Source organism: Podarcis bocagei (genome assembly GCF_964188305.1).
Source record: "Podarcis bocagei genome assembly, chromosome: 12".
Taxonomy (NCBI): domain Eukaryota; kingdom Metazoa; phylum Chordata; class Lepidosauria; order Squamata; family Lacertidae; genus Podarcis; species Podarcis bocagei.
In genome coordinates this window covers 11,111,664-11,139,280 of record NC_138137.1, presented here as the reverse complement: position 1 = coordinate 11,139,280, position 27,617 = coordinate 11,111,664, and the positions used below count along the sequence as shown (strand labels likewise).

At 40.3% G+C, this 27,617-nt stretch overlaps 1 protein-coding gene across 30 annotated transcripts in view; it reads right to left on the bottom strand.

Moving 5' to 3' along the window:
* CLASP2 (cytoplasmic linker associated protein 2) overlaps nt 1-27,617 on the bottom strand; it is a 126,523-nt gene that overhangs the window by 15,334 nt on the left and 83,572 nt on the right. For 7 of the 30 annotated variants that reach the window (XM_081164273.1, XM_081164301.1, XM_081164284.1 and 4 more), the window contains 10 exons: nt 27,219-27,320; nt 27,051-27,077; nt 18,449-18,619; nt 17,569-17,676; nt 14,899-14,961; nt 13,746-13,852; nt 12,693-12,716; nt 11,643-11,887; nt 10,725-10,788; nt 1,088-1,251 (listed from right to left, as the gene is read on the bottom strand). In XM_081164273.1, the coding sequence (XP_081020399.1) occupies nt 1,088-1,251; nt 10,725-10,788; nt 11,643-11,887; nt 12,693-12,716; nt 13,746-13,852; nt 14,899-14,961; nt 17,569-17,676; nt 18,449-18,619; nt 27,051-27,077; nt 27,219-27,320 (1,075 nt within the window). The remainder of the gene's footprint in view (nt 1-1,087; nt 1,252-10,724; nt 10,789-11,642; nt 11,888-12,692; nt 12,717-13,745; nt 13,853-14,898; nt 14,962-17,568; nt 17,677-18,448; nt 18,620-27,050; nt 27,078-27,218; nt 27,321-27,617) is intronic. The other 23 variants (XM_081164297.1, XM_081164275.1, XM_081164299.1 and 20 more) reach the window with 9 other exon arrangements.

Sequence of the window (27,617 nt, the reverse complement as noted above, 5' to 3'; positions counted from 1 at the left end):
TTTTCCGTTTTTTGAGTCGTTCCGCAAAACGAATTTCCCTATGGGCTTGCTTCGCAAGACGAAACGTCTTGCAAGTTCTTGCGAGTTTGTTTCCTTTTTCTTAAAGCCGCTAAGCCATTAATAGCTGCTAATAGCCGTGCTTCTCAAGACGAAAAAACCGCAAGACGAAGAGACTCGCGGAACGGATTGATTTCGTCTTGCGAGGCACCACTGTACCACCCTGTAGTCTCAGGGCAGTTCACAGAATAAAATCAAGATATAAAACCACAAAATACCTAATAAAAATAAAAACAGCAACCCAATACCCCCCCAACACATTTTAAAAGGGCATAGGATGTAAATTGGATCAACAAAAAGGCCTGGTTAAAAAGGAATGCTTTTGCCTGGCGCCCAAAGGTGTATAATGAAGGTGCCAGGCAAACTTCCCTGGGGAGAGAATTCCACAGATGGGGAGCCACTGCAGAGAAGGCCCGTTCTCGTGCTGCCACCCTCCGGACCTCTTGAGGAGGCACATGAAGAAGGGCCTCAGAAGATGATCTCAGAGTCCGGGTAGGTTCATATGGAAAGAGGCAGTCCTTGAGGTACTGCGGTAGTGTTGATGTTTTTTTTTGCTAGTGTCATTGTGGCACCAAACTCCCTCATACTGATGGCCAGTTCCACCATACGGTCAATTGCTGGCACTGTCAGGGGTGTCATCCAGCAACTGAGAAGGAACTGACTCCTACTTATGAGTTATTCTGAGACAGGGTTCTTCAGGCTGGTGACATGAAATGCTCAGACTCTTAAGAAAGAAGGATGAAATGTTTGGGAATCCCTGCTCTTTTAAGATATCATCAGGTACAATCTTCTAAGCATGCTTAGTTCAACTATATGTGCTACTATTCTTCCAGAATCATGTAGTGAATATGGGAACATACTGACATCTCACTGAATTCTAATCTTTTTTACTTATGGTGCTAAACATTCATTTGATTTGTATCTGGGAAGATAAGCATTCTTAAGAATCCAAGAGGTACTACTGATACAAAGATGCAGAATATTACCCCCCCCCCCCGGAAATATTTCCACAAAGTCAAGAATTCATTACCTTGTCACATCAAGTGCCTTTTGAACTTTCGCTTGCACGGACCCCAACAAGTCAGCACCCATTTTTTTCAATAGCTGTGTCAGCAACACAAACAGCCAGTCCTGCAGATCTTCTTTATGGACTTGAATGAAGTCAACTAAAGTTTCCAAAAACATGCTGAACACCTGGAGGGGGCAGAAAAAAGGACAAAAGGAAAGAAGAAAAGAGTAGGGAAGAAAAGGAGTTGACGCTTGCCTGTGTTGAACTCCCAAAAGAATGTAGTAACACACACAGAAGCAGAAAGAGGCAATATTCACAGCCAAGCGGGAAAACATTCTGTCTGCCTTTCATCAGAATCTGTGATTCAAGAGTATTTAAGCAATTCAGAAAATTAGTACTTCATGCAGTAACACTGGGAAAAGAAATGCTGTGATGACTGGCGCAACTTTGCCCGCCCCCAGCTACTGCTTTGGTGTTGTCTGTTGTATTGAGTTTTGTGGAAATGGTTTAAACCAGTGTGTCTCAAACGTTAAAAAATTGTAACTCTTCCTACGTGTTCTGACTCAACCCATTCACTCCAATTTTGAAGCCTCTTTGGGTCAATCTGCCGAACAGCCTGATGAGTTATCTCATTCCCACCCACATGGGTGCTATACTCAACCCAACCTCAGGTCAATTACACTTCCTCACCTCGCACTCTCGATTTCTCACACAGATACACACTAAGCTCTTCTCCCCACAACACTTTAGCCAGTACTAACTCAGTAAGCCACTCAGTATAGTTTGAATCCCCAAGGAAGGAGGTCATGCCACTTGAGAAACACTGCTTTAGACTGTTAATCCACTCAGTGTTGCATGCAACACAACGTGCACACACCACAAACAGATTTACTGAATTGTAAAAAGCTAAGATGCCATGACAAGTCCTCAAAGTTCAGTGAAACACAGGACTCACAACTCATTTCCATACAGATCACTTATTCAGTGGTGACACGTGAAAAGAGTGCAAGTTCCTTCTCTTATAAAGATGTACTTTAGCAAGTATGATCAAATTTAATTCACGTTGCTTATAAAAGTCTTTGTTAAAATAGTTTGTTGAAACTGCACAATTCACAATCTGACGGAATCTTCCAAGGCTCAAATTTCTTGATTCTCTGCAGGTACAATACAAGCTTTAAGTGCAATCGGCAGGCCACACCTTCTGATCAGAAAACTAATTTAACAGTCAAACAGGACAGCCTACCGCACAACACATGGAAAGGAACACACTACAAGACTGTCTACTTTAACAAAAAATAAAAATAAAAAAATAAAATATATGACACTATGGGGTAGACAAAACAGTTTGGGCAAGGGATCTGCCAAGACATTTCATCCAGTCTGTGCTTCCACTGTGCATTCATTCACCAGTGGGGACAAATATAGGTCACAAATATGTATTTCCTATCTCTGTTCAAAACAGTCCCCACAAAAGCTGTTCACTAGCTCTTTTATCCAAGGTCCTCCAGAAGTTGTCAGACTACAACTACCATTATCCCTGATCACTGGGCATGCTGGCTGATGGGAACTGTAGTCCAACAGCATACAGAGTGCCACAGATTCCCCAAACCTGATCTACAGTATTCAAGCACAAGCTAAAGTTTAAAATATTGAAACTTTAACAAGGGGCATATTGTGAGTACGCCTTCTTCATCAATCCCTCCAGTTATAGGACTAGTTTGGACATGACTCTAAACTGTGGTTTAGACTTAAAAGCTATGGCAAGCTATCTGGCTCTTTCTTCTTCCCTTTTCTTTCATGTACAAGGAAGAGGAGATTGGAAACTATGGATTTTGATTTTAAACCAACCAGAGCCCTCTCTTGTGTCTGAACTCTGGCAAGTTCTAACTCTACTTAGTTCAAACCAGTAAAAATAAATTTTTAAAAAATAGCAGGAACCAGAAAGTAGGAGCAAAGTTCTCTGAATGGAGAGATGTGGAAAATGGGGACCAGGACTGGGAATTGGTGCTTTTTAACTTGTTCATAAATAATCTAGAGTTATGGGTAAGCAGGGAAGTAGCCAAATTTGCTCACCATACCAAACAGTTTCAGGTCATTACAACAAAAAGATTGTGAAAAGCCCCCAAGGGACCTTTCCAAATTGAGTGAATGGCTGGTAACATGGTAAGTGTGTCAATTAAGTGCAAATTAATACATGTCAAAGGCAAAAATCGTAATTCTGCACATACACTCATGGAATGTTAACTGGGTCTGAACACTCATGGGGTGAATGACCAGGAACAAGACCTTGGGCTTGTAGTGGATAGCTTGATGAAGGCGCTGAACCAGTGTGCGGCAGCTGTGAAAAAAGGCAAATTCCATGTTGCTACACGAGGCAGCGACGGCCACCAACATGGATGGCTTTCAAGAATGATTGGACAATTTCATGCAGGTTAAGGCTATAAATGGCTACTAGCCATGGTTGTTATGCTCTGCCTCCATGACTGGAGGCAGCAATGCTTCTGAAAACCAGTTGCTGAAAACCACAGCCTCACCTGGGTGGCCACTGAGAGAACAGGATGCTGGACTAAATGGGCCATTGGCATGATTCAGCAGGCACTTCATACGTACTTAAAATCTTAAAGTCTGGTTTGATCCTGGCTTATCTGATCTAGCCAGAGTTTAAACTAAAACGCTCTAAAACCGAGACCTCTGATTAGTTTAAAAAGTGGGTGCTTCTGATTTTATTCCTCTGGTGTGCACCACTAGCTCAATATAGCTCAGGACACTAGTTGTTCGGACCCAGAGAGCCCTACATCTGTGACAAGCAGCAGAAGTACAAGCAACTATGTGTTGGTGTTCAATTTAAATAGGTCCAAATAAAGCAGCTTAGCTTCCTAGAAGTATCTTCTGCTCCTTAAAGAAATACAATACTTAACAATAAAAATAGCACTAATATAATACACTGGATTGGTTCCAGATTCACTTAAGTTGGCATAAGTTCTCACTTGAATTAATGGGAATCAACTCAACTGTATTTAACTTTTCACGCTGATTTAAATGGGATCTAAGATCAAATAAGTTTGGATCCAACTCATTGTTTCAGATGATATGGTTACCATGATGTACTTTTAAAGGTGATGTAGCTGCTTTTAGCGGTAACCAACAAGCAACCATTGCACTTCAGACAGTGACTGAGTTGAAGCATGTTGAAAGTGATCCAAGTGGTTGAAATGGTTGCCAACTGTAATCTCTTAACATATGAGAAAACTCGGTTACATTTAGTGTGCCCAACTTAGCAAGGCCTCAGACTACCTTGCAACATTTCCCCTTCACATAGCACACATGGAGTGCAGCTGCACTGGAGTACAGAAGGAATTCAGCATTCATCATTATTTCACTTGGGAAAAGACTTAATGGCCTTATTTGCAAATAATGGTAACCAAACTATGGCTTACCAGGACCATGAAAGTGCAGGTTTGCAGCTGCTTTGCTCCTCTCTGGTTTATTACATTCCCACACCAGGTTAAGCCATGTTTTGACTTAGTGTGTAGTCTGAACCTGGGTTTGTGGTTTAAACTCTCTCCTTGCCAACCAATACATGTAGCTTAACCTTCAGTCCTGATTCAAACAACACAGTAAGGAAAACCTTGGCTTGATTTAGCAAGGAAATATAAAAGAAAAACTAGAGAGGATCAATGCAGCCCCAGTAAGCCATAGTTTTGCTTACCATGATGTGCAAACCAGGTTATTATATATTTTTTTAAAAGTACAGGCATCCAGTAGGAGAACCATATGGTGACCGTGTGAATATGGACAGTGTGAATACTCTGACTTTATTGCTGCTTTTGCAAAATACTGCATCGTGAAAATAATTCCTGAAAATTATGTGTGAAGCTGAAACTGAACAGTAGAGATAAAAGCCCTAATGTATCGTTTGCAATAACAGATCTTAGATGATGTAAAACTCAGATGCGCCAAGCACCACAACACACAGTAGAAGTACAAAACCAAAAAGGTCAGTTAATTAGTATACAGAAGCACATCCAAAAATATTTCAGCATAATTTGCATAACGGCAAGGATTTTGTAAAGCGCAAAAGCTGGACTCGGCACACATTCTTTATAAGAGTAAAGTAGAGGGGGGAAAGGTTATTATCAATCATGCAATAAGGTTAGGGCTCCAACAAATATTGAACCAACTTACTCTCTACAGAGAGTTCCAACACAGGGGACAGCATGCAAAAAGAAAAGAAAAAAAGGAGGGAGGAAGGGAGGGAGGGAGGGAGGGAAGATAAAACACACAAATTAGTTGCCATCTGCATAGTTCCTGTATGAGGAAAATGTGATACATGGGTTTTAATATGATTAAGTAAACAGCTCTGCTCTGAAATTTCCAATTCTTGCAAAAGCACATAGGTCTCTCTTCTCTGCCCGTTTCACTCTTTTAAAACCAAAACATCTGAATAAAAATACAGTTTTTTGAAAGCAATTATTTAACATTTGGGTATGGATGGATTCAAGCATTACAATTTTAACATACATATTTGAGACGTATTATATTACTCACTATAACCATAACATTTGAAGTGCATATACATCTTTTTGTTTAACCTCAAGTACCCTGCAGAAACTTGTGCCAATGAACTAAGGCCACTCATGGCTCCCTGAAGCATGTTTCAGCTTTGCATGCCAGATTAAAGACTTCATGCATATGCTTCAAATGATACCATTTTAGTGCGTACTCAATGGAAGTTTATTGTGTTCCTGTGAAAATTTCACATTGTGAGGCATCCTTAACGGTACCCTAAAACAACACAACGCAATGGATGGTCAAGTTAAGTCAAGGATCTTTGAGAAAGGATCTCCAATTTACATGTCTGATAAGGGAGCAATTCCTCAGTGTTTGCCATAAAAAGCCTCAATTAAACTACAGTTTAAAGCACATATTCAAAAGTCTGACAAAGCAGTAGACAGAGCAATATGCAAAAAAACAAAAACAAAAAAACCCACTGAAGGTATCATATTTCTATGATGATGTCAATTATATGCAAGATATACTTTTGTGTTCTGATATAACCACTTTCTGCAGTGTTCACTAAAAATTATGGGCACTTTAAGAGAAACCATAAACATCATTTGAAAATGTACTGATTCTGGGGTCTATAAGATAAACCTACCCTGTGGTTGGTCAGGGACAGATATTTCCTTCACTGGTGACTATAACCTCTAAGTATTTGTGTACATATTTGCATTGTTATAAATACTTACACATCTATATTTACACACATACTCATCCCAATCTACACACACACACACACACACACTCTTCAACAAGTTTTATCACTGATCTTAAATTTTAAGACATTTGTTAATCCTACATTTGAAGAGAGTAATTCAAAAAACCCTAAAAGTTCCATTTGAATGTACAATACTCAAAAGCTATATTCTGTCTCCCCCCCCCCCTTTTGCTCGTGTAAGGTAAAGGTAAAGGGACCCCTGACCATTAGGTCCAGTCAAGGACGACCCTGGGGTTGTGGCACTCATCTCGCTTTATTGGCCGAGGGAGCCGGCATACAGCTTCTGGGTCATGTGAGTCAATTTTGCCATTAAATCAAAAATTCCAGAATTTATGAATCCATTCATTTGTTGTTGGCATCATTTGTTTTCACCTACTGACATCTAATAATCCTGCTGCCAGCGACATTTATGAAATAAGTTACTTAGGTTAATTCATTAAGGAATCCATCTATATTGTTTAATAAGAAAAAAACCAGATCTATAATTATGTGGCTTTCTCCCTCCTCCTGTGCCCCCCTCCCAAATCCACTTTGGAGGGTCTGGAGAATCTCCAAGAACAGGGTGTGTAAGGAAGAAAGAGGGCAAAATGCTTGTGTTGATGGAACAATTTTCTTAATGCTAAGCTTCATTCCACCTTAAAACTCCCCCCCCTTTTTTAAAAAAAATTGCCATTCCCACCACATATAATAATTTCCATTCTGATTTGTCATTTCCAGCAATTACTTTCTTATTTCTTATTGTTGGTGTTATATGCCAGCATGCCACTTTCTTATATGACAATTATCTCTTAAATACTTACAGAACCTATGTGATTCCTCCCCCCTCCTTACAGGTTTCCCCATACTCTCCTATTCGTGTTTTGTACTCATTTGATTATGAATTCTTCCACCTATCCAGGTTTAGTATTATATTTAAGCAGCAGCTTATATATCCTTGATAGCAAGTTATCCTTGCAACACATTAGTATTTCCCCCCCAAAATCTGATATATCATTACCTGCTGTTTTAATTCTCAGGTAATTATTCACTGAGAACCTTATTGTAAAGTAGTCATACTACATCACAGGAGATTTTCCTGATTTAAACTTTATTTTTAAGTACTCCATTCCAACCCCATAATTTGTTAAATCCATATATCTAAAAAGTTCATAATCCTCCAGAACTTCAAACCACCGTTTTTCCTTATCTCTGTGCCATCTAATACTCAAGGTTGGATGATAGTGGCACAACTGGAACAATTGCACCAGAGACAATGCCTGCAAGTTGGGCAGAGAATCTGAGGTTCCTTAAAAAAAAAAAGAGGTAAAAGTCTCCAGTCCTCCTAGAAAGTAAGTTGTGAAACAAAATGTGCAGGTTCCCTTTCCAAGTGATTTCTGTGAGATGAGCCAGCCTAGCTGCTCCCACCTTTCAGTGTTTTTAGCCAACGAGTGATGTCAGAACTGTGATTGAGAAGAGAGCTATTTAGGCACCAGGAAACAGACACCCCCGAGGTCCTAAAGAAATGCTGTTTCCCTCTCTCCTTCTTTCCTGCTTTTAACAATTAGAATCTCCATAGTTTGCTTGTTTCCCTGGCCCCTCTAGTTAACAGGACTCATTTTTCCTGTGGTAGGTTCATTTGAGATTGGGTACAGTGGTGCCTCGCAAGACGAAATTAATTCGTTCCGCGAGTTTTTTCGTCTAGCGAATTTTTCGTCTTGCGGAGCACAGTGTCGGAAAAGTTTTGGAAAAGCTTCAAAAATCACCAAAAACCTCAAAAAAGGCTACCACACCGCGTTCTATGAGTTGCTCCTCGAAGTCAAGTCGCAACTGTATTAACGGTGTTAAGAAAAAGGAAACAAACTTGCAAAAAATGCAAGACGTTTTTGTCTTGCGAAGCATGCCCATAGGGAAATTCGTCTTGCAAAGCAGCTCAAAAACCGCAAAACCCTTTCGTCTAGCGAGTTTTTCGTCTTGCGAGGCATTCGCCTTGCGGGGCACCACTGTACTCTCTCCAAGTCTCATTGCATTTAATGCATACAGCATCTTGTTGCTATTGTAGCAGAACACTAGAAAGTGGGAGCAGGTTTTATCAGTAATCAGGAAAAATATTATGCTTCTCCTTACTATTTTACCTGTAAAAGTAAAACAGTCAAAAGACAAACAATGAAAATGAAAGGGGGCCCTCCAGGGAATAAGTTTCATAAAGTGCAGAAGCCACCAGAGAGCACAGCTGCTGTTTGTTAGGTTGTGTTATCTGCTGAATTCCAAGTTCAAAGCTTTGGAGACAGACTATACTACTGCCTACTGGGGAGTTTAACCTCATTCTTCTTTCTGTTTTATCATGGAATGTAGATTTATCTGCTTTCGTTTTTAACACTTTTACTGTGTGGTGTATTCTTGTTGCTGCAACTAGATTTTGCTCTAAAATCGGGTACGATTTGTACCTTGCTGGGGAGCAAAGGACTGTGTGCTTTATACCTTAGTAAATCTTTTACTGTACTGGAGACTTTTACTGACTGTGAGAGTTACTGGAATCCATGCATCCGTCAAGCTTCTGCTAATTAACCAGAAGATGGGGGGTGTGTGTCTCTAGTCTTGAGCACCACTGCTTGTGCTTTGGTGCCCTAGCAATGCACTGAATTCCATTTAATTCTTTGTGACATAGCCACTCCTACATACATTCCATTGATAGCAGATACTGGTATTCCTGTGGGTTTTTATTTCGTAAAATCAAGCAAAGATTCAGCATGGTGATCACAGCGTAAAAATCAAAGTATGCTGGCATGGCATTACAACACAACTTACTTGAGCTGGGTGTGGGGACACAGAATTGAGGATGGTGAAAACACAGATAACGGAATGGGTGGAATTAAAGTGTGGATGTAATAATACTGGAGCATTGGGGAATGACTACAGAACTGATAAAGCAGGGTGATGTGTGGATGACCCAGTATGAATTCTCTTCAAACACACTATTAATGTTTTAATGTTGCTGTGATAAAATAGCAGTCTGAATGGGCCCCAGATCACACTGCTTTCCACAGTTCCCCAACCCACAGTGGCTACAGGCCTAGGATAACTTTTCTTAGGAATCAGTCTCCTGTGCACAATAACTTGAGAGTAAGCTCAGCTAAACACAGGCAGACTTATCTTAGCTGTACTAATCTGCAGAGAGGGGGCAGAAAACCCTGACACAATGACACATCACTCCAGTTAAAGAAACCAACATTTGATGCCTGTGATACAAACATTAAATCCCCTTAATACAGTCATTTTATGCTTCCTTCTATATGGACCTGAACATTAGGTCCAGTCGTGACCGACTCTGGCGTTGCGGCGCACATCTCACTTTATTGCCCGAGGGAGCCGGCGTACAGCTTCCGGGTCATGTGGCCAGCATGACTAAGCTGCTTCTGGCGAACCAGAGCAGCGTACGGAAACGCCGTTTACCTTCCCGCCAGGGCGGTACCTATTTATCTACTTGCACTTTGACATGCTTTTGAACTGCTAGGTTGGCAGGATCAGGGATCGAGCAACGGGAGCTCACCCCATGGCAGGGATTCGAACCGCCGACCTTCTGATCAGCAAGTCCTAGACTCTGTGGTTTAACCCACAGCACCACCCGCATCCCTTCTATATGGACAGCCATATGTTAGGCTGAGAGCTGCTGACTGACCCAAGATAGGAAGTGAGCAAAGACAATGAGTTAAGTGAGTTCAAAATGTGAAACTCAAGTGCTCAGAGTATTTACTTTAGTCCACAAAAGCTTATGCCGTATGAAATTTGCTGGTCTTTAAAAAATCACGACTGATTTTTGTGCTACACTGTTTCGTGTTATTTCAAGAATTTGAATAGCGAGCAACCAGGATGCTGTTGCAGAAGTTGGCTATCCCCATGGTTTGGACAAAATGTTCTTAAGCATAGTGTGAAGATGTAGGCTACTTATTTAAACTTTCTGAAATTTTAAAGAGGTCATGAACACATGAAGGGGTAGCATCTGCTCCTCCACACACTAGTGCACAACTGTATGCAAGTACAAAACTATCCATGGATGGGTATTGTCCCTGCATTCAAGAGCCCAAAGTTCCTGACTATTTGAAGAAGACCGTTCTAAAAATACAGAGCTATATCCATGGGGATAATTTTAGACAGTACAATGAATGTTATAGACCTGAAAAACAGTTCTGTGTAGATATTCCTCTGGTTCAGTAGAAGGTACTATCTGATTTTATTATGTGCCTCTTGTACCATTAAAGGATTGAGCCACTGTTAATTAAAATAATATGAACACACTTGGAAGTGCTTTCTGTCCACCAAGTATTTAAGTCTAAATCTATGACAGTATTCTTCTAAAAACCCTGCAGATGTTCATAATCGCCATGGAGCAAAACAAATACATACCTTGCTGTGAGGATCAGCAAACATCCTTGTGAAGATTTCACACAACCTTTTTAATTCAACGCGACTGCCAAAATGACATAAGACTAATTAGTAAATGGCAGGGTAATGTTATGAGCAACTTTAGAACAACTTTAAAAATGAGTCGGTGAAATATTTTACATTCATTAACATGTTTGGCAATGTAAACGTGCTTATACTAAGCTTTACACTCAGAACTATAGCACAGAATCATAAAGTCCAAGTAAGGGTGAACAACTGCCTTGCCGGGGGGGGGGGGGATTGTCTACTGCTGCTTACCTGCAAATCTCCATTCTCGAGAACGTGTGTGTGTGTGTGTGTGTGTGTGTGTGTGTGTGTGTGTGTGTGTGTAGCCAGGAGGAAGGCAGGTTGGCCTTGGGGAATTCATACTTTGGGGGGGGGGTAGGAAAGGGAGTACATGAGTCAGTTATTTATTGTTTGTAAGCCGCTTGGAGATTCATTTGAATGAAAAGTGGCAGGGAAATACAATAAATCAAAATCAGTGGCCCAATACTTCCTCTTAATCACCATTAAGGTATCATTGTTATGGCATCTACAGGGTCAAGATTTGAAAGTGCTTTACGGCTCTACTATTATCCAGAGCCATTTTTATGCTCTATGTGTGAAGGAATGTGCTCAACAAAAGCGAAATGTGATGCTATCTATTCCTTGCAGAGACCTTTCAATCATCTTTGAAGGAAATATCAAGCATCCAAAAGCACTTCAAGAAATTGATGCCAGTTGCTTTACTTTTGTTTTACAGGGACAATGGACGTCACCTAGCAAGTTACCAACTAGGAAGCCTGTTGACTTTCTTTTCCCTGCTGTGAAATTCATTAGCCAGAGAATCTGCAGAGCTTTCTCAACTACAAAATCTCTTGCCTAAAAAGGTTTTCCTACCTTAAAGTTCTCTGGTTTTTTAACAAATTTTGTAGCCCCAGAAGACCTTCTTTTCTTTCTGACCAGTTGGAGCTTGCACAGCGATTGAGGACCTCGGCCACATCCTCTGTCTGTCGCATATAGGTAGGAATGGTGCCATTCCGAGAGCTGTACGATCTTTCTGAGCAAGCACTGGACGCGTCGCTGTTGGCATCATCATCGGAGTACATTCCATAGGATTCGTATCTCCTTCGCACCGGCTTTTTCTATCACACAGAGAGCATCATTTGAGGAACCATAACCAATTTGTAGTGCCTCTTACGCAAATATCATGTGCCTATTCATATAGCAAACCTCCCTGGTGCCATTGTCACCTGCAGCTACACCCGGAGCAGGCACCAGATTCATACCCATCTCATTTCTCTCACCTGAGACCCTCTGGTTATTTGAAAGGGAGACCTCCTCTAACCATGATCGTTTAATTTCTTTCTATAAAAAGGGGCAACTTTGCCCTCAAAAAGTGTCACTGAAAACTGCTTGCAGAATATAAAACCACACAGCAATCACATTGAAACACACAGTTATCAGACTAAAAGCAACAAAAAAGCAAGAGCCAAAACTATCAATAAATTGAACAGAATCAAAAGCGTGTTCAAAGAAATTGCAGCTGTTGTAGTACAGATACTGAAACTGCTAAATGATGTTCCAAATCTTGCTGTGCTTACTAGGTGGGGAGGGGAAAGTAAAGTTCAAACAAGCCTGTAGCATTAATCTCTCAACACAACTGGTACTTTGTATAAAGCAATAACCCTTCCCACCAAGGGCACTAAGGTCATAAAGGCAAAATGTGCACGAATGAACAAGTCCAACTATATTAGACTTTAAAAAAATATTTGGAATACATGGAAGTCACACTGTAGGATAAAAGGACAACGACATTTTAAACTATAATCATTTGGAAACGTTCAGCTCCTTAAAACAATTGTGAACCTGGGACACAAGTGAAGCAGACATTATGTATTTATTTAAAAACACTGAGCATTTTTAACAGGGAAACAAAGATTGTTATACCTTAGTCCGTATGTCTCCTAAGAGCTGAGCGCAATGCATTACAGAAGAAACAGAAAAGTTATGAGCACAGCTGACAACGGTTAAATAGTGTAAGCACAGATGTCATTACCTCTAGTTAGAAATGAGGGCTGGGTTTAGCCTCAGGAACAAAAGAAAACATAACAGTTTTAGCTAGATACACAACTGTGGACCCAAACACCCTTTTTTCGAGGAGATGTAATCAGGCGCCCCCACAACAGGCTCCTTTATTGAGGATGGAGCTGCGAGGCGGAAAGCCATGCCTGCGCTGGGCCATCGGGGCTGGGGCAACGGCTCCTTCTCCTTCTGGCTGGCGAAGGGACGTCTGTGTGCATCTCACCCCTGGGCCAGCCAAGACAGAGGGGGAGGACAAAGGCACCACCCACCAAGGAGGGAGGAAGACAGCATGACCCAGGGGCGCTGCTCCTTTCCTCCACTGGGCTCCAGCATGTGAGGGAGCCCACAGAGGTCCAATGCTGCCAGCCAGCCGCAGCTCCACTCCTGGGTCAGGCCCCCTTCAAATCAGTCTGATCGGACTGATTTGGAGCAGCGGCATCAGTGGCGAGGGCTGGGCCAGTGCAGCAGCAGAAGGCTCCCTTCCTGCTCTGCCCCGAGCAGCGGTAACACATGGTCCACCGCTGGAACCATGAACACCATTTTGAGCTCCTTGAAGTGAAGGTGGGATATAGATTTAATTAATAACTAAACAGGAAAAATGTAGACCAGTCTCTGCCTCCAAGGAGCTTACAATGTAAACCGGACAGCAGGGAAAACAACGGTGAGTGATAAATGTACGTAAATGCAGTTACATGTACTATGGGAATAAAGATTAAGCTGTTAAAAAAGGCTTTGAGGGGAAGGTAGATGAGTTGGAAGGAACAGAGACATAATGACACGTACGGTCAAAAGTGGAGCTTCATGTAATTTAGCAGAACCAATAATCAAATTTGACAGTAATACAAACTAAGCTTTTACTTTGTCACCCCCCCCCCAAAAAAACCAAATAAACAGGTGTGTGATAGACAAGATGCTCACCAAAGCATCTGCTACTGCTTCTTCCACATCGGAGCCTGTGTTCAAGACACGCATGGCACTAACTGATGAGGATAACCGACTTGACTGACTTATTCCAAAACCTGTGCCTGTCATAATAAGACAAAAGAAAACGTAAATCAGAATCATCCTGGGAAGGTCAATGCAATATAAACTAAAATTTAAAGCCGCTATTTAAGAAGTTTTATGCCTTCCAATATTTGGAAGCGGTGAAGCCTCAAAAAGGTTCATCTCATTTGTTCTGAATCTGGCTGCTTGCCTGCTTGCCTTCAACTCAACAAAAGGAACACTTACTTGATTTATTAAGGGAAGTGAATATATGCAGAGCCTACCATCAATACCAGCCCTTGCCATAGAAACCTGGTACACTCTCAGAAACCTCATGAACCAGATGGCTCAGGAGAGATACTGGCCATAATCTAGAAAATTCTACTACATGCACACTCCAGAGAAACAAGTGCAGCTAGAGTTCTCCTTCAAGTTTGTTAAAATAGCTCCTGTTGCTAAAGACATGCAATGGCTCGGTTTTAAAAGTAATTTCCCTATTTTGTTATCTAACTGAGGCAGCAAAACTCTAAAGGAAAGAGTGCACTGCCACATACAGTTTGCAGTGACATGTTCATGTTGGATTGTGGCCTTAATATCCTAATGAAATTAAAGTAAATTTAAATGCAGCTATTTAACTGTACCTCATGTGGCAAAAAGAACAAAAACATACTGTGTATACATAATTATGCAGGAGTTGAAGCAACAGCAACTATTTTCTTTTTTCTACTAAAATGTGTTTGTCACTCTGGTGTTTTTTAAAACTATGAAGCAAATTAAGGGAAACCACAGTCAATACACCCTACAGCATTACATATCATAAAGCTACACGCATTAATAAAGCTTTAGAATACAAGAATGGAAAGGGAAAGAAGGAAAAACCAATAAAATTCACCTGAAACTAAAGAAAAACTGCTGTGTGTGCGAGGAAAGGAAAACATTTTGCACTTTTATCTACTTTGAGTATTCGAAATAATGTACAGAAATTAATACTGAAAATGATAAAAAATAGACTGCATGAAAAATCAAATGGGGTAAAAATAATCCAGGATGATGGCACAGATGATAGCAAAGTGTACTCATCCTTCACCTGTAGCCCCATAAACATCTGGAGAGTAGAGGGCACCAGTGGATCTGGAGTGATGCCTGGAAGCTGCAATAACAGGATCATATGAACCCTATCTATTACTATAAAAGTAAAGTATAGAACAATTGTACAGAGCGCAATGGAGCAAGGTCTAGGCAAAGCCAGGAAGCACTGCTTCATGACAGGAGCAACTAAGAACAGATTCACATCAACGCTGAGTACAGGGTACAATAATTCTGTGATTATTGGCTCCCTGCCCACAGAGAGCTCGCATGCAGCTCCTACTATCCTCATCTTCAGAATTGTGCTATTGCAAACATTCAACATTTATGTTTGTGGTAGGTGCAAAAATCTTGCACATGTCAAGAGTTGCATTCAACTGGCTGGTGACATGCACATAATTTTCAGCATTGTAAAACACGCCATACGAACTTAATGGTCGTGAGACCGAGTTACATTTTCTGGAGAGGAGAGAGAAATAATTTGCCTTACATGAAAAACGTAATAATTACAAGACTAATTCTAAAGGCGCCTTTAGTATTTTTTTAAAATCTAAAGCCATCTGTCGCAAAATCAGGAAATGACTAAAAAAAAAATTAAGCTAAGCAACCTATCTTTTTTGAGGTTCACAAAGTTGTCAACCTTGAAACCTCATTTGACACAAAACTTGATAGTTAATTCTCTTCATATATTAATAATAGTTTAATTAAATAATCCCCCTTAGTCCATCTAAGTGTATCTAAGAATCATTAAAAGGACAGAAACCTTGAAGTTCTAATTCTCCTGGTGAACATTGAAATTAAAATGTGTGAATTCATTTTTCCAAGCTAACATAATCAACATTTTACTTGATTCATTACGTAAATCACATACAGCATGCAACATCCCCCTTCACATTTTAGACATAACTTAGTAAAAGGAGTGTAGCAAAAGCGTAGGGAACAAATGTGTTCTTTGTGTTAACATTTATTGTGTTAAAGTTAATAGTATACATAAATAAGTCCTGATTACATGATATTTCCTCATCAAAAATGTGTAAAGTAGCATAGCTATCAATGGGCATTCCTTGCCCATTGATGGGGAAAAGACTGAAGGACAGGTTGCCTTAACTTAAAACAAATGGACCACTGGACGATAACTAAAGCAAGCTTATACAGAAGAGTGATTTCCAGGGTTTTGAGTTAAGCAGTGGCATTGCAGTGCTAAATTTTACAGAAACAGGAAAAATGTGGCTCAAAAAACCCCTAAGTTTTTTTTTTCTAGGAAGGGAACGTAAAAAATAAGAAAAAGAATTGCCAAGCAGTTTAAGCCATTGAAGGTAGTTTTTAAAAAGTCTGATCAATGCTCAACAAGGGAAGTTAATTCAATTTCCCTGGATTAAAATGTTTTTAGCTTAAAGCAGTGTCAAACCACAAAGTGGCTGGGCCTGGTATTAGGCCTTGAATCAGCGCTTGTGGTTTGTTTCACTCTAAACAAACCATGGTTGTGCTTTGTTCAGAGCAGGGATAAGCCAGCTCCAACTCCATCATCCATGACCATTACTTATGATGGCTGGGGTTTATGGGAGACCTGTAGGGCACCACATTAGCTACTCCTGGTTTAGAGAAAAACAAACAACGGGCATGTGTTTGGGCATAGTGCAAAGTGAACCGCTCTATGGTTGTTTCCCTGCTGGAGGAAAGGAGAGGCACAGTGGGAATACTTGAGCTGCATGCTGTAGTAAGTAGGTTATGCAGAGACTAATTTGCTTAGCTATAGTTTAATGGCTTTGTGTTTCATCCGAACGCAGCCACTAAATGTCAGATAAGCAACTTAGAATACTATGTCCATGAAAAAAGACTTTTCTTCTAGAAGTTAACTAGTATCTATGAAATGAAGAAAGGTTTCCAGTGCCAATATCGTGTTCCCAGGCCAGGCACTAAAGTAAAGTTTTGGAAAAAAAAACCTTATCTGTAACTTGTTTCTTGACTGTGCTGTGAATCTGCCGGTTTTGCAGGGTAAAAAACCGAGTCGTCTGAAACTGCATTGCCACTACTACACTATAAAATTATTAAATGCATTATGATTTTCATACTAAAGATCAAGAACAGGGGGAAATCAAAACAAATCTAGTACGGTAAGAAGGAACGGCTGATAAGCATGTGCAACACAGAAACAAAGGGCAAACCTTGATTCTCAGAATATCAATTTTACAATCATTTGCGCCAGGGAACAATCCAGAAGTGTGCACCTATAATCAGAGATACTATAGCGTGTTTCTCCCAAACAGGTATCAACCCTGAAGAACTCCCAAACTGCTCCTTGAACACCAGTTTTCAAAAGAAGTTTGGGTTTTAGTGCAAGAGCTGATGATTAGGTTATTTGGGAGGGGGGGAATAGTATGTGTAACACTGAAAATGATTTCTCATTTACAAGAGAAACTGGGAGGCAAGAGCGTTGAAGGGATGGCTAACTGGTATGTGTGGAAGAACCTTGGGGGTTGCTAGGCATACACTTCTGGATTGCGTCGTCACTCTAGAATTACGGAGGGCATTTTTAGGCTCTTCAAATGGGCAAAGTCTTCAGCCAGACTTTATAGACTGTCTCGTTAAATGCCATCTCTTTATTTAGCTTATATTAGCAGATAATCAAGGGCAAACACAGCCATGCAGAACAAGCTCTCCAAGTACTTACCAAGGGGCGCAAAAGAGCGGACAGGGCTTGTATCCCTGCTACTTTCACGGCTGGCTTCCCGACTGCACCCCTGACTCACACTAGGCCGAGGAATACGGCTACCTCGTGCTAGTATGATTCAGGGTACAGACCAACAGCAGCACAGAAAGGGAGAAGACACAGAAAGAGTTGACATTTTAATGCAATCCCACATGTTACCTTTCACAACAAGACCCCACTTTTCTAAAGCATGAATGACATCTAAATATATGCATTTCTCCTTACTTTGACTTACAGAAAACACAGACACTTCAACAGAAGCACACGTTTATCATGTGCCCATTTGGAAAATAGTTAAAAGTGTGAATGTAAGTTAGGCACATCTAACTTTGGGGGAAATAGGACAGAATTAATATATGCTGCATACATGTTCATACCTGCAGATAAGGCTGAAAGTCAAGGATTTTCATTTTCATCATTTTCTGTATTTCTAAGAGGTGCTTCTCACAGGATGCTTTTCATATACGCTTAGAACTGTGAAACACGCATGCAATAAACCTATGCCTGTGAGAATGCTTTCCCACATACATATATTAAGCGACAGGGACTGGGCATTGCTGGAAAAACCACCTAGTGTGTGAAATAAGCCTTACCCTGGGAGGTGATGACTGGATATTTAGTGAGCTTGCTTTGTTTACTGAGTATGCTTTCCCAATCTAAAGGAGGAGAATAGTAAGATGCTTACTATTCTTTACCTAATGTGTTACTAATCTCAGGCTATGACATGGAAGACCCAATTTACAAGCAGATATTCAGCAAACCTGGACTCAGACCACCTGAATTCAGTGACTATGTGAGAGATATAAAAGAAAGAAGCTATGACTAAGCTAGCAAGCCTTACCAACTGACAGTCTTGAAGGACTCGCTTCCCTGCTACATCCTTGACTTCGCGGAATCTTGCTTCGCTTTTGTGCTGTTGCATGACTGACTAGCACTCTCTGAACCCCTGTGTTCATAGTTGAGAGTGTAGTTGTAGTCAAAACTCTTCCAGGGGAACCGGAACGGCTGCCAGCTGAAAGCAAAGCAAAGCAAACATAAGCTATACATTCCAATGCATAACTGCTTGGGAGTAAAAGAAAAAACTCAAGATAAATGAAACAGCTATGGTAGAATGGAATGGTTTGAGAAGTTGTTTGGAAGAACCTGACGATAATGAACAGCATAGAATCTGGAACATGTGTGCTGTGTTAAAGCAAAGTTTATTAGTTCATGCACAAAATATGCTTTTAATATTTGTACCTCCTTAAGTACTAATTTCCAAATTTTAATAATTAAAACACATACCACTCGCATTAAACTGCTAGGGGCATATTAATGCATCATTACAAGCTAGGAACTAATTACAAGAGTCTTGATGCTCCAGAGACATAGCTGGAAGGAAACTGCTTATTTTGTGTAACATTCCCAACTTTAATTGGACTGGGGTGCCAAGGTCAGTGGGGCTGATACTCCATTTCCAAAAACAATTATCAGTGCTAACCAATAAGCCATTCCTGAAACTTGGGAAACCAGAGAATAGCCTCTGATGCCTTGCAAAGAGATGTCATTTGGCAACTAAGTGCATGTCCTGAAGAACTTGTGATCACCTAAAGCAGCTCTTTAAATTACACCTGAATGTCCAAGTACTAAATTTTCTTTGAGAATAGGTTAGCAAGTTAGAACTTTACGTTAAATAAACAGTTTCACATGCACCGAGTATAAAAACAGAGACATCCTATTTCCAAATGTTCTAGGCTGCAATCCTGGCTGGGAATAGCAGGACTGAACAGAGCACTGGGGCCATGGCTGCATCTAAAGTAGTGTCAGTTGTGCTGGCTAGGGAAGGTGGGAGGGCAATAAAACTGCTTTCCCCCCTGCACTAACACCAGGCATGTGTGTGTTTGACTACGTCTATCCCTGATAGATGGCCCTATTTAGAATCCCACAGATCCTTGTCTGGTCCAGTTTCGTCCTGGGGGGGACGGGGGTTCTGCTGGCTATTGCTGATGTGACAGCTTCTATTTGCACTTTCAGAAGCCACTGTTAAGAGCTCTGCAGTGGCAAAAAAAACCCCTGTCTGCAAAGCTAAGTTGAGGAAAACCTCCATTGTATCCTAAGCACAAGCGTGGAAGCTCATGGCAAACTGCCCTGTAAATCGTTGTACAAATTGTGTCTTTGAACATCTTTGATTAACACAAAATAGAACCAAACTTGGCAAGTGAAGATAAAGTGACTTGTTGGTAAATAATGATATCCTAACACTTTTCAATTTCAATGCATTTACAGCGTAACTGTGTAGTGCTGAAGGACAGCAGTCCCACCCATTTTAAAAAGCGCGACAGGCTGGTTTTATTTTAACACATAGATTTCTTTGTAGTAGTATGATATGGCCTGACATGACCAATCCTTGAAGACAAATCAAAATAACCACATACATTTAAACAAGCCATTTCATTATGTACTTCATTATATAAACAGGATCAAGATGGAGGATGGAGGGGCAAGTCAATGCACCATGCAAATGCTATGTGAATCACCGTGTCCATTCGGATACAATGTGCTAATGGAATAGAACAGCAGTTCCCAAACCACATGCTTTGTCACACTGGTGCGCAGTGAGAAGTAAAGGCTCCTCTTAGTCCACAGCAACTATCACTAGGGCAGGAATGGAGAACTTGCAACCCTGCAAATTTTGTTGGGTTCCAATTCCCATCAACAACTAGCCAGCATCAGCGGTTAGGAATGAGGGGAGCTTTATTCCAGCAACACCTCAATGAAGTTCCCCACTAAGGAGACTGTGTTTCTGTATGATGCCCTGTTCTGGCCTTGGTTCCTTCTTAGCAGCATTAGCAATCTGCAGGCAATATGCTCTCTTACTATATTCTGTTAAGATTCACTCACTTTCAACAAAGCAGTTACCTGCTCTCAAGAGATGCTTGTCACTGCTTCTATGCATGGGACACCAACCTGATACGTTTTCCAGGAGGTATGCTCAGAACAAAAACATACAGAAAGGCAGGAGGCAGGACCTTCCAAGTCCACAGCACCAATTCGCCAAATGCAATTCTTACCTTCACAATAAACCCTTTTTGGATATATGTGTGTCTCCAACTTAAACTCAAAAATTTAAGTGTACGTCAGCTATCAGAGGTTTGGGAAATACCGCTGTAGAATGCCTTCTTTCAGGCAGGAGTCTATTCAGCAAAAAAAAAGTATGTCTACCGAAACCCAATTGCGTACGTTTTTTAGCATAAACGTGTTTGGGGTCCCTGCATAGCATTCAGACTACTTGAAGGCCAAAATGCTATATATACTTGGAAGCAAGTCCAGTTAACTCAGTGAGTTTTACTTCAGATTACATAGGCACTGGAGTTCCTCCTTTTAAGACCTGTTGCTAAATATTCTGAGTAAGTTTTAAGCCTGGTAATTTAAGGTGTCCCTCCAAAAATATTAAATGAAACAAATGGATTTTTAGAAGATTAAATTATATGCTCCATGTTAAATTCTGTGGTAAAGGTAAAGGGACCCCTGACCGTTAGGTCCAGTCGTGGACGACAAAGCATGAAATCACATGTTGTTTCCTGTGTTATGCATACTCATCATGAAAAATAATGAAAACTACATGTAGACTATCGTATCTGATTATCACATTGTTTATTTCACTGAACGTGTGAGCAGCACTACATGTATGTGATTGTCACCCATTACTATCTAGACATGTTTTTGTATTTTGCATTTGGGGAATTTGTAGTATTTGGAGCAATCTTCAGTGTGAAAACTAATAGCCACTGCATGCTTCTCTTTCTAAAATGGTTGCAACCATTTCAGCTTGGAGCATCATAAAATTTGTCCCTAAATCCTAGCTCTTGAGGCTGCTCAATTGTTCATCTGAATTCCTTAAACTTATGTGCCTTTAGATTCTTCAAGGTATTTCTTTTGGCAGGGGTATTTTAACCTACGTGCGTAAATATTGACTGCTTCTGCTGAATAGGATCCTGTTGTGATGGATGGACAAACAATGATGCACACACAAAATCTGAAAAGCCTTACCACCAGACTGTGGATTAGCAGACTGTGATCCTGAACAAGTGTAAAGGCAGGAGTAGGGTAAGGGTATAAAATCCATGAATAGGGAGGGAGCAGAGCAGATTAACAATGGATGGCAAATGGAAATAAAAAGGCTTTAGTCAGTTCACATAAAAGAGGGGGGGAATGCAACAAGAGGGTTAGCGCAAAAAGCAGTGCATTTTCATAGCCTCCACCAGGCTCAGGTGCTTATATACGAAGCAGACAAAACAGAAGCTGCAAAATTACAGTTCTTCAGCTCTCGAACAAAGAACTGCACCGCGTTCATAAATTCATCAGTAAATTTAATTGAAACACTGGATCGAGATCTTTGGATATCTTCACTCCAAGTAAATTTTAAGTGCAAGCTTTAATAGCTGAAGAAACGGTAACAGGTTCTTCAATTTGGATAATACAATGAAGGAAAAGCAAAATGGGGTGGGTTAAGAAGAGGGGAAAGATACAAAAAAATTGTATCTGGCATGCATGCAGAAGTTGTAAAGGAACAACCAAAGATGAGTGCCCGACTACAAGAATTTCAAAGCAGCATTTGTAACACCTACATGCCCCTGGCCTTACTTTTATATTTATGTCATTGTGTGTATGGAAAGACAACCAGAGAGGGAAAGCACATCACCACACCTTAGTGCTGGCTTTCATGTAATCTTCATGAAATAGTTGAAAAATACCATGCAGACTTGGGTCAACATCTTCATTACTGCTCTAGTTCTTTTCAAAGATTCCACAACGGACCCACAAGTTTAAATGGTTGCTGGCCACAAAACAAACCCACCGTGATTAAATGGGGATTCCACCATGCTATTGCAGGCCCATCCCAATAGTTAAAAGAATATGAAATGACAGCTATGGGGACACAGGTGAAGATTTGTTTACGGCAGAGATTTTCAAACTTTTGTTTTCAGGTGGATGACTTGAGAAATCTCTGTGCTGAGCTCCGTTCATGATGCAGAACAGGGGGCGCAAACACATAAACCCAACATTCCTCTAACGGCAAGGCTAGGGAACATGTGTAACCACAGATGTTGCTGGACTACAGCTTCCATTATCCCTGATCAGTAGGCCATGTTGGCTGGGGCTGCTGGGAACTGGAGTCCAACAACATCAGGCAGGCCACCCTGTGATAGGAGAAAGTTGATAGTGGTAGCAAACTGTCTTTGAGAAAGGTTGTCCGCCATTACTGATCTAGTTATGAGGAATGACAAGCTTTCACGGTCTGCCAGAGTGATAGGAATATTTAATTATTATCACTACTGAAGGTTCTCAACTGCAGAACTGCATGGTGAAAAGAAATACACTTTCAATACCCTCAAAATCCATTGCCACTGAAAAACCTATGTGGCTTTCACTCCTTCATTTATAATATTCCAGATAGACAGACATTTAATGGCAAATCTACAGAGACCATTTTAGAAACAACCATCTGAAATCCTAAAACATTTCATTTAGAGTAAATTGATGAGTAGCAATAATAAAGCTTATGCACGTAAATTGTTTCAAATATTAAAAATAGTGTCTTCTTGGATTTTTAGGCAGCTTCCCAGTTCAAAGTTACTTTTATCATACTTTGCCCATTTTAGTTATTTATACAATTGAAATACATATTATAATCACATATCTAACTTTCCTTAAAGTTTTAAATATGATTATATACACCAACATCCTTGAATGTTCCATAATGTTTATAAAGGACTATCCAAAAATAATTTAAGCAAGATGGTTAGATTAAAAGCTTACAAGTTTATCTTCTTGTAAGATGCCTGCTTATTTTTATTTAACAAAAATTATATACTACTTGACTGTAGTAAAAACTCTAAGCAGTTACAAGAAATAATAGTTAAACACAACTAACAATATTTAAAAATAATTAACTATAAAAAGGACAAAACACATGAACTGCCCTGAGACCACTGGGTATAGGATGGTTAATTAATTAATTAATTAATTAAACAAGCAATAATAACAACAAACAATAACAACAATCAATATTTATGTGTCTGGGTGGGCTTGCCAAAACCATAATACAGTATTTTAATTATGTACCAAAAATTGTATAGTGAACCTGGCCTGATGTCAATAGGCAGAGAGTTCCAAAGTGTAGGTGCTGTCACACTCAAAGATCAGTTTCTTATAACTGTGGAACAGGTAATATGTGCCACCTGTAATGGTGCCAATTCTGCAGATCAAAGTGGTTGGGTGGGCCCATAGGGGGCAAGGCGATCCTGCAAGTAAACTGGTCCAAAGCCTTAAGGGCTTTAAATAATAATAGTTAAGGGGACACGGGTGGCGCTGTGGTCTAAACCACTGAGCCTAGGGCTTGCCGTTCGGAAGGTCGGTGGTTTGAATCCCCACAACGGGGTGAGCTCCCGTCACTCGGCCCCTGCTCCTGCCAACCTAGCAGTTCAAAAGCACATCAAAGTGCAAGTAGATAAATAGGTACTGCTCCGGCGGGAAGGTAAACAGCGTTTCTGTGCACTGCTCTGGTTCGCCAGAAGGGGCTTAGTCATGCTGGCCACATGACCCGGAAGGTGTCTGCAGACCAACGCAGGCTCTCTCGGCCTATAGAGCGAGATGAGCGCTGCAACCCCAGAGTCGTCCACGACTGGACCTTACAGTCAGGGGTACCTTCACCTTTATAATAATAGTTACACCATGAACTGAGCCCAGTAACAAATTGGAAACCAGTGCAGATATCTGAGCACAGGTGCTATATGCTGACAGTGCCCCACTCCTGCTGTAGCATCCTGCACTAACTGCAGTTTCCGGATCAAGCATAAGAGAAGCCCCACAAAGAGCGCGTTGCAGTTATCCAATCTTGAAGTCACCAATTCCTCAACTGCTGTGGTCAAGGTCTCCCAGCTCAGGGACGTTAGAAGCTGTTATACAAAATGCAGCTGGAAAATGTGCTTCTAGATTCTGAGGCTACAATGGGTTTCCAATGGCAGAGTTAGATCTGGAAGCACCTTGAGCCTGTGTACCTTCACATTCAGGGCTGAGTGCCACTGCATTCAGACCAATTTATTCGACAGAGGAACCACTCATCCCTAGTGACTGTCAAGATTCAAGCTCAGCAAAATGGTTAGATCATTGCCTCTTTCGAGGTAGCAGGGACTATTCTGCTCTGGAACCAACCAAGCAACAAGCTCTCCCGGGGTTATATGTTAAGTCTCTAGCAATTTTGTTTTATACTTACATTATCCTAACCATATTGTTTTTATTCTGCAATGAATGAGCAATACTGCTGTTATATACACAATCACCAAAATGGGTACATGCACTTAATTTATCAACTGCAGGCTATGTGAGCTCATGCTATAATTAACCAGCTAATTAATCAGAATGAGAATACTGCATGAATAAAATGTGACAGCACTGTCACTTAAAGTACTAGTTTTTCATTAACTACCACATATTGAGATCCTTTTGCATACATGTCTGCAATAGTACTAGGGGCTTATCACACATTATGCAGAGGCAATTCCAGGTTTGTCAGTGGTCACATTTGGATCATCAAAATTTGCTTAATAAGCAGAGATGTGTGTGAGCTTTAGGCACATCTGCACGCCTTTGTGCAAACAAGCCTGGCTTGTATGGAAGCCACTAACCACAGCTCCCAGTACTAATGTAACAATAAACTATGACTAATTGCAGCTTCCTGCAGGTGCCTGAAGCTCATGCATATCTTGGCTTATTAAGCTGAGACTCATTGTCCAAATGTGGGCATTGAATATATAATTAACAAAAAGCTACACTGAATTGAAGCTCTATAATTAGTATAATTCAGCTTGCAAACATGCCTATCATAATCACCAACACTTTGTGCAAACGTAAGACATGGGGTAGCTAGTGAGTGACGTAGTTCATAAAGTCTCCATAATCTGATGATTTGCTATGAGCTCAGAAGCGAAGCCAACTCTTAAAATCCATTAGGATTAAAGTGATGAAGATACGCCTTCTAGCACTGTGAGTGCAAGATTTTGCAAAAACATGGGGCCAATAGCTGCCATTGCAGGACACAGTAAATGAAACTGTTTTGTCTTGTTGCATTGAGCTTATCTCTATCACAATGATCTCTTCTTGCTTACATTATTGGGCTACAGTTAGCTTCGTCGTGTGCGATTTTTATATCTCATAGAACACACCATTTGAATGCTATATTAAACCCTTAAAGCAGAGTGTTAAGACTGAATTCCAAACCCACACAACATATTATTTACAATGCCAAAAGAAAGGGCTTCGAATGGAAAGAAAAACAGAGGCACATTCTAAATCCACATAATTAACATTAGGGAATTAACCCTTTAAGCAATCTCCTGGAATGAAATAGAGCAATTATTAAAGTACACCAATAAGAGTCTTCTTTCATATACATAAAGTCCCAGGCACCTGCAGATGATGGGCAGTTGCAAATATTTGCATTAAAAATGACAACAATTTAATCATAATACAGTACTCAGCTCTCAGTTATTTTTATCACTCTTTGCCTCTACTGCAGCTAGGGAGAGTCTGATATAGTTTTCTAATTTCTGTTTCTATGCTAATAAAATTGCCTTTATTGTCTTTATAGGGACATTTGCCCACATACTCTAGGGTATTCCTCATTTGTATATTATCTTCTATGGGTATCCAAAAACACTGGTAATATTTCCTCTACATTTGTGAAGTGGAGAAAAATCTCACTGAAGTATGCCCCTACACTTTGGAATTTACATCCATCAATATCTACAGGTTACACTTCTCAGGTAGGCAGGGAAAAATAAATGGGCTGCAGTAGGTGTGTAGTAAACATTCCTTATGGTGTAAGAAATGCAGGGATGACAACCCCTTATCTTTCTTCCCTGGTGCTAAAGTGAGAGTATGGGTACATCTTGTTATTGAGCTGAGATCAATGTTGTATAGCCTTTTTCCAACACCAGTATTTGAAAATCAAGCTGATAACAGTCACATTAAACCTACAGCAACCCAAACTCGATGTTAAAATGACAGGAAAAATCAGTGTCTCATTAAGTAAATGACCATTTAATAATGAAACAAAATCTAGTTGTCTCTCTCATCCTATACACGCTGCATATATTTTCTATGGCATCATGAACATAAACTATCAATTCATTCTTTATTCTCTGTATTAAAATCTGCAATTATGACACTGTTTCACGATGCACCTTCATTTGTAAGGTCTCCATATAGTCTAATCACAATCCCTAATCACAGGAATAATTTCACAATCCCTAATCACAGGAATAATTTCTTAGTGGTTTTTTTTTAAAAAGTAAATTTTCATTTTAATATCTTGTTCAAAATAACACCACACGGACTATAAGAGACTCCAAAAGCATGCAGACTACTGACCCGAAACACTGAAACACTGAAAAAAAAAATACCTTCATTTTTGTCTGGCGATGATGAACCTATGGCACAGAACAACAACTCAGTATGTAGTGTTTTTAAATATATATATACTTGACCATATCCTTTGGTCAATGATTGTACACTATGCATATGGCTTAATCTTATTAAGAGAGTAAGAACGACAACATAGAAATACATACGCTGAGACTGAGACACAACTTTTGTTCGACTACGGCCTCTGGAATCCGTCTTTGAGTTTCCCATGCCAATAGAGGGTGCTGAAAGCTTGGTCCGCACACGTCCTATAAAGCGAAACAACAAGAAACAAGCAACACATAGCACAAGTATTAGAGAAATATTTCCGTCACCTGAAGAGATACATTAAAGCAGTAAGACTGTTGCTCTAAGAAGCTATTTTACAGCTAGAGGATGAAATGCTAAAAAAGACAGACTAGTGCAGATGCTCCAGTCGCAACTTCTCAGTACACCAGAGAACGGCAGAAACGCAAACTTCAAAAGGGAATGCAGAGTGCAAAATTTTGCCAGTGTCTTGCTGTGACTCTGAAGATGTAATATAATAAACCACAATGTTCGCAGGC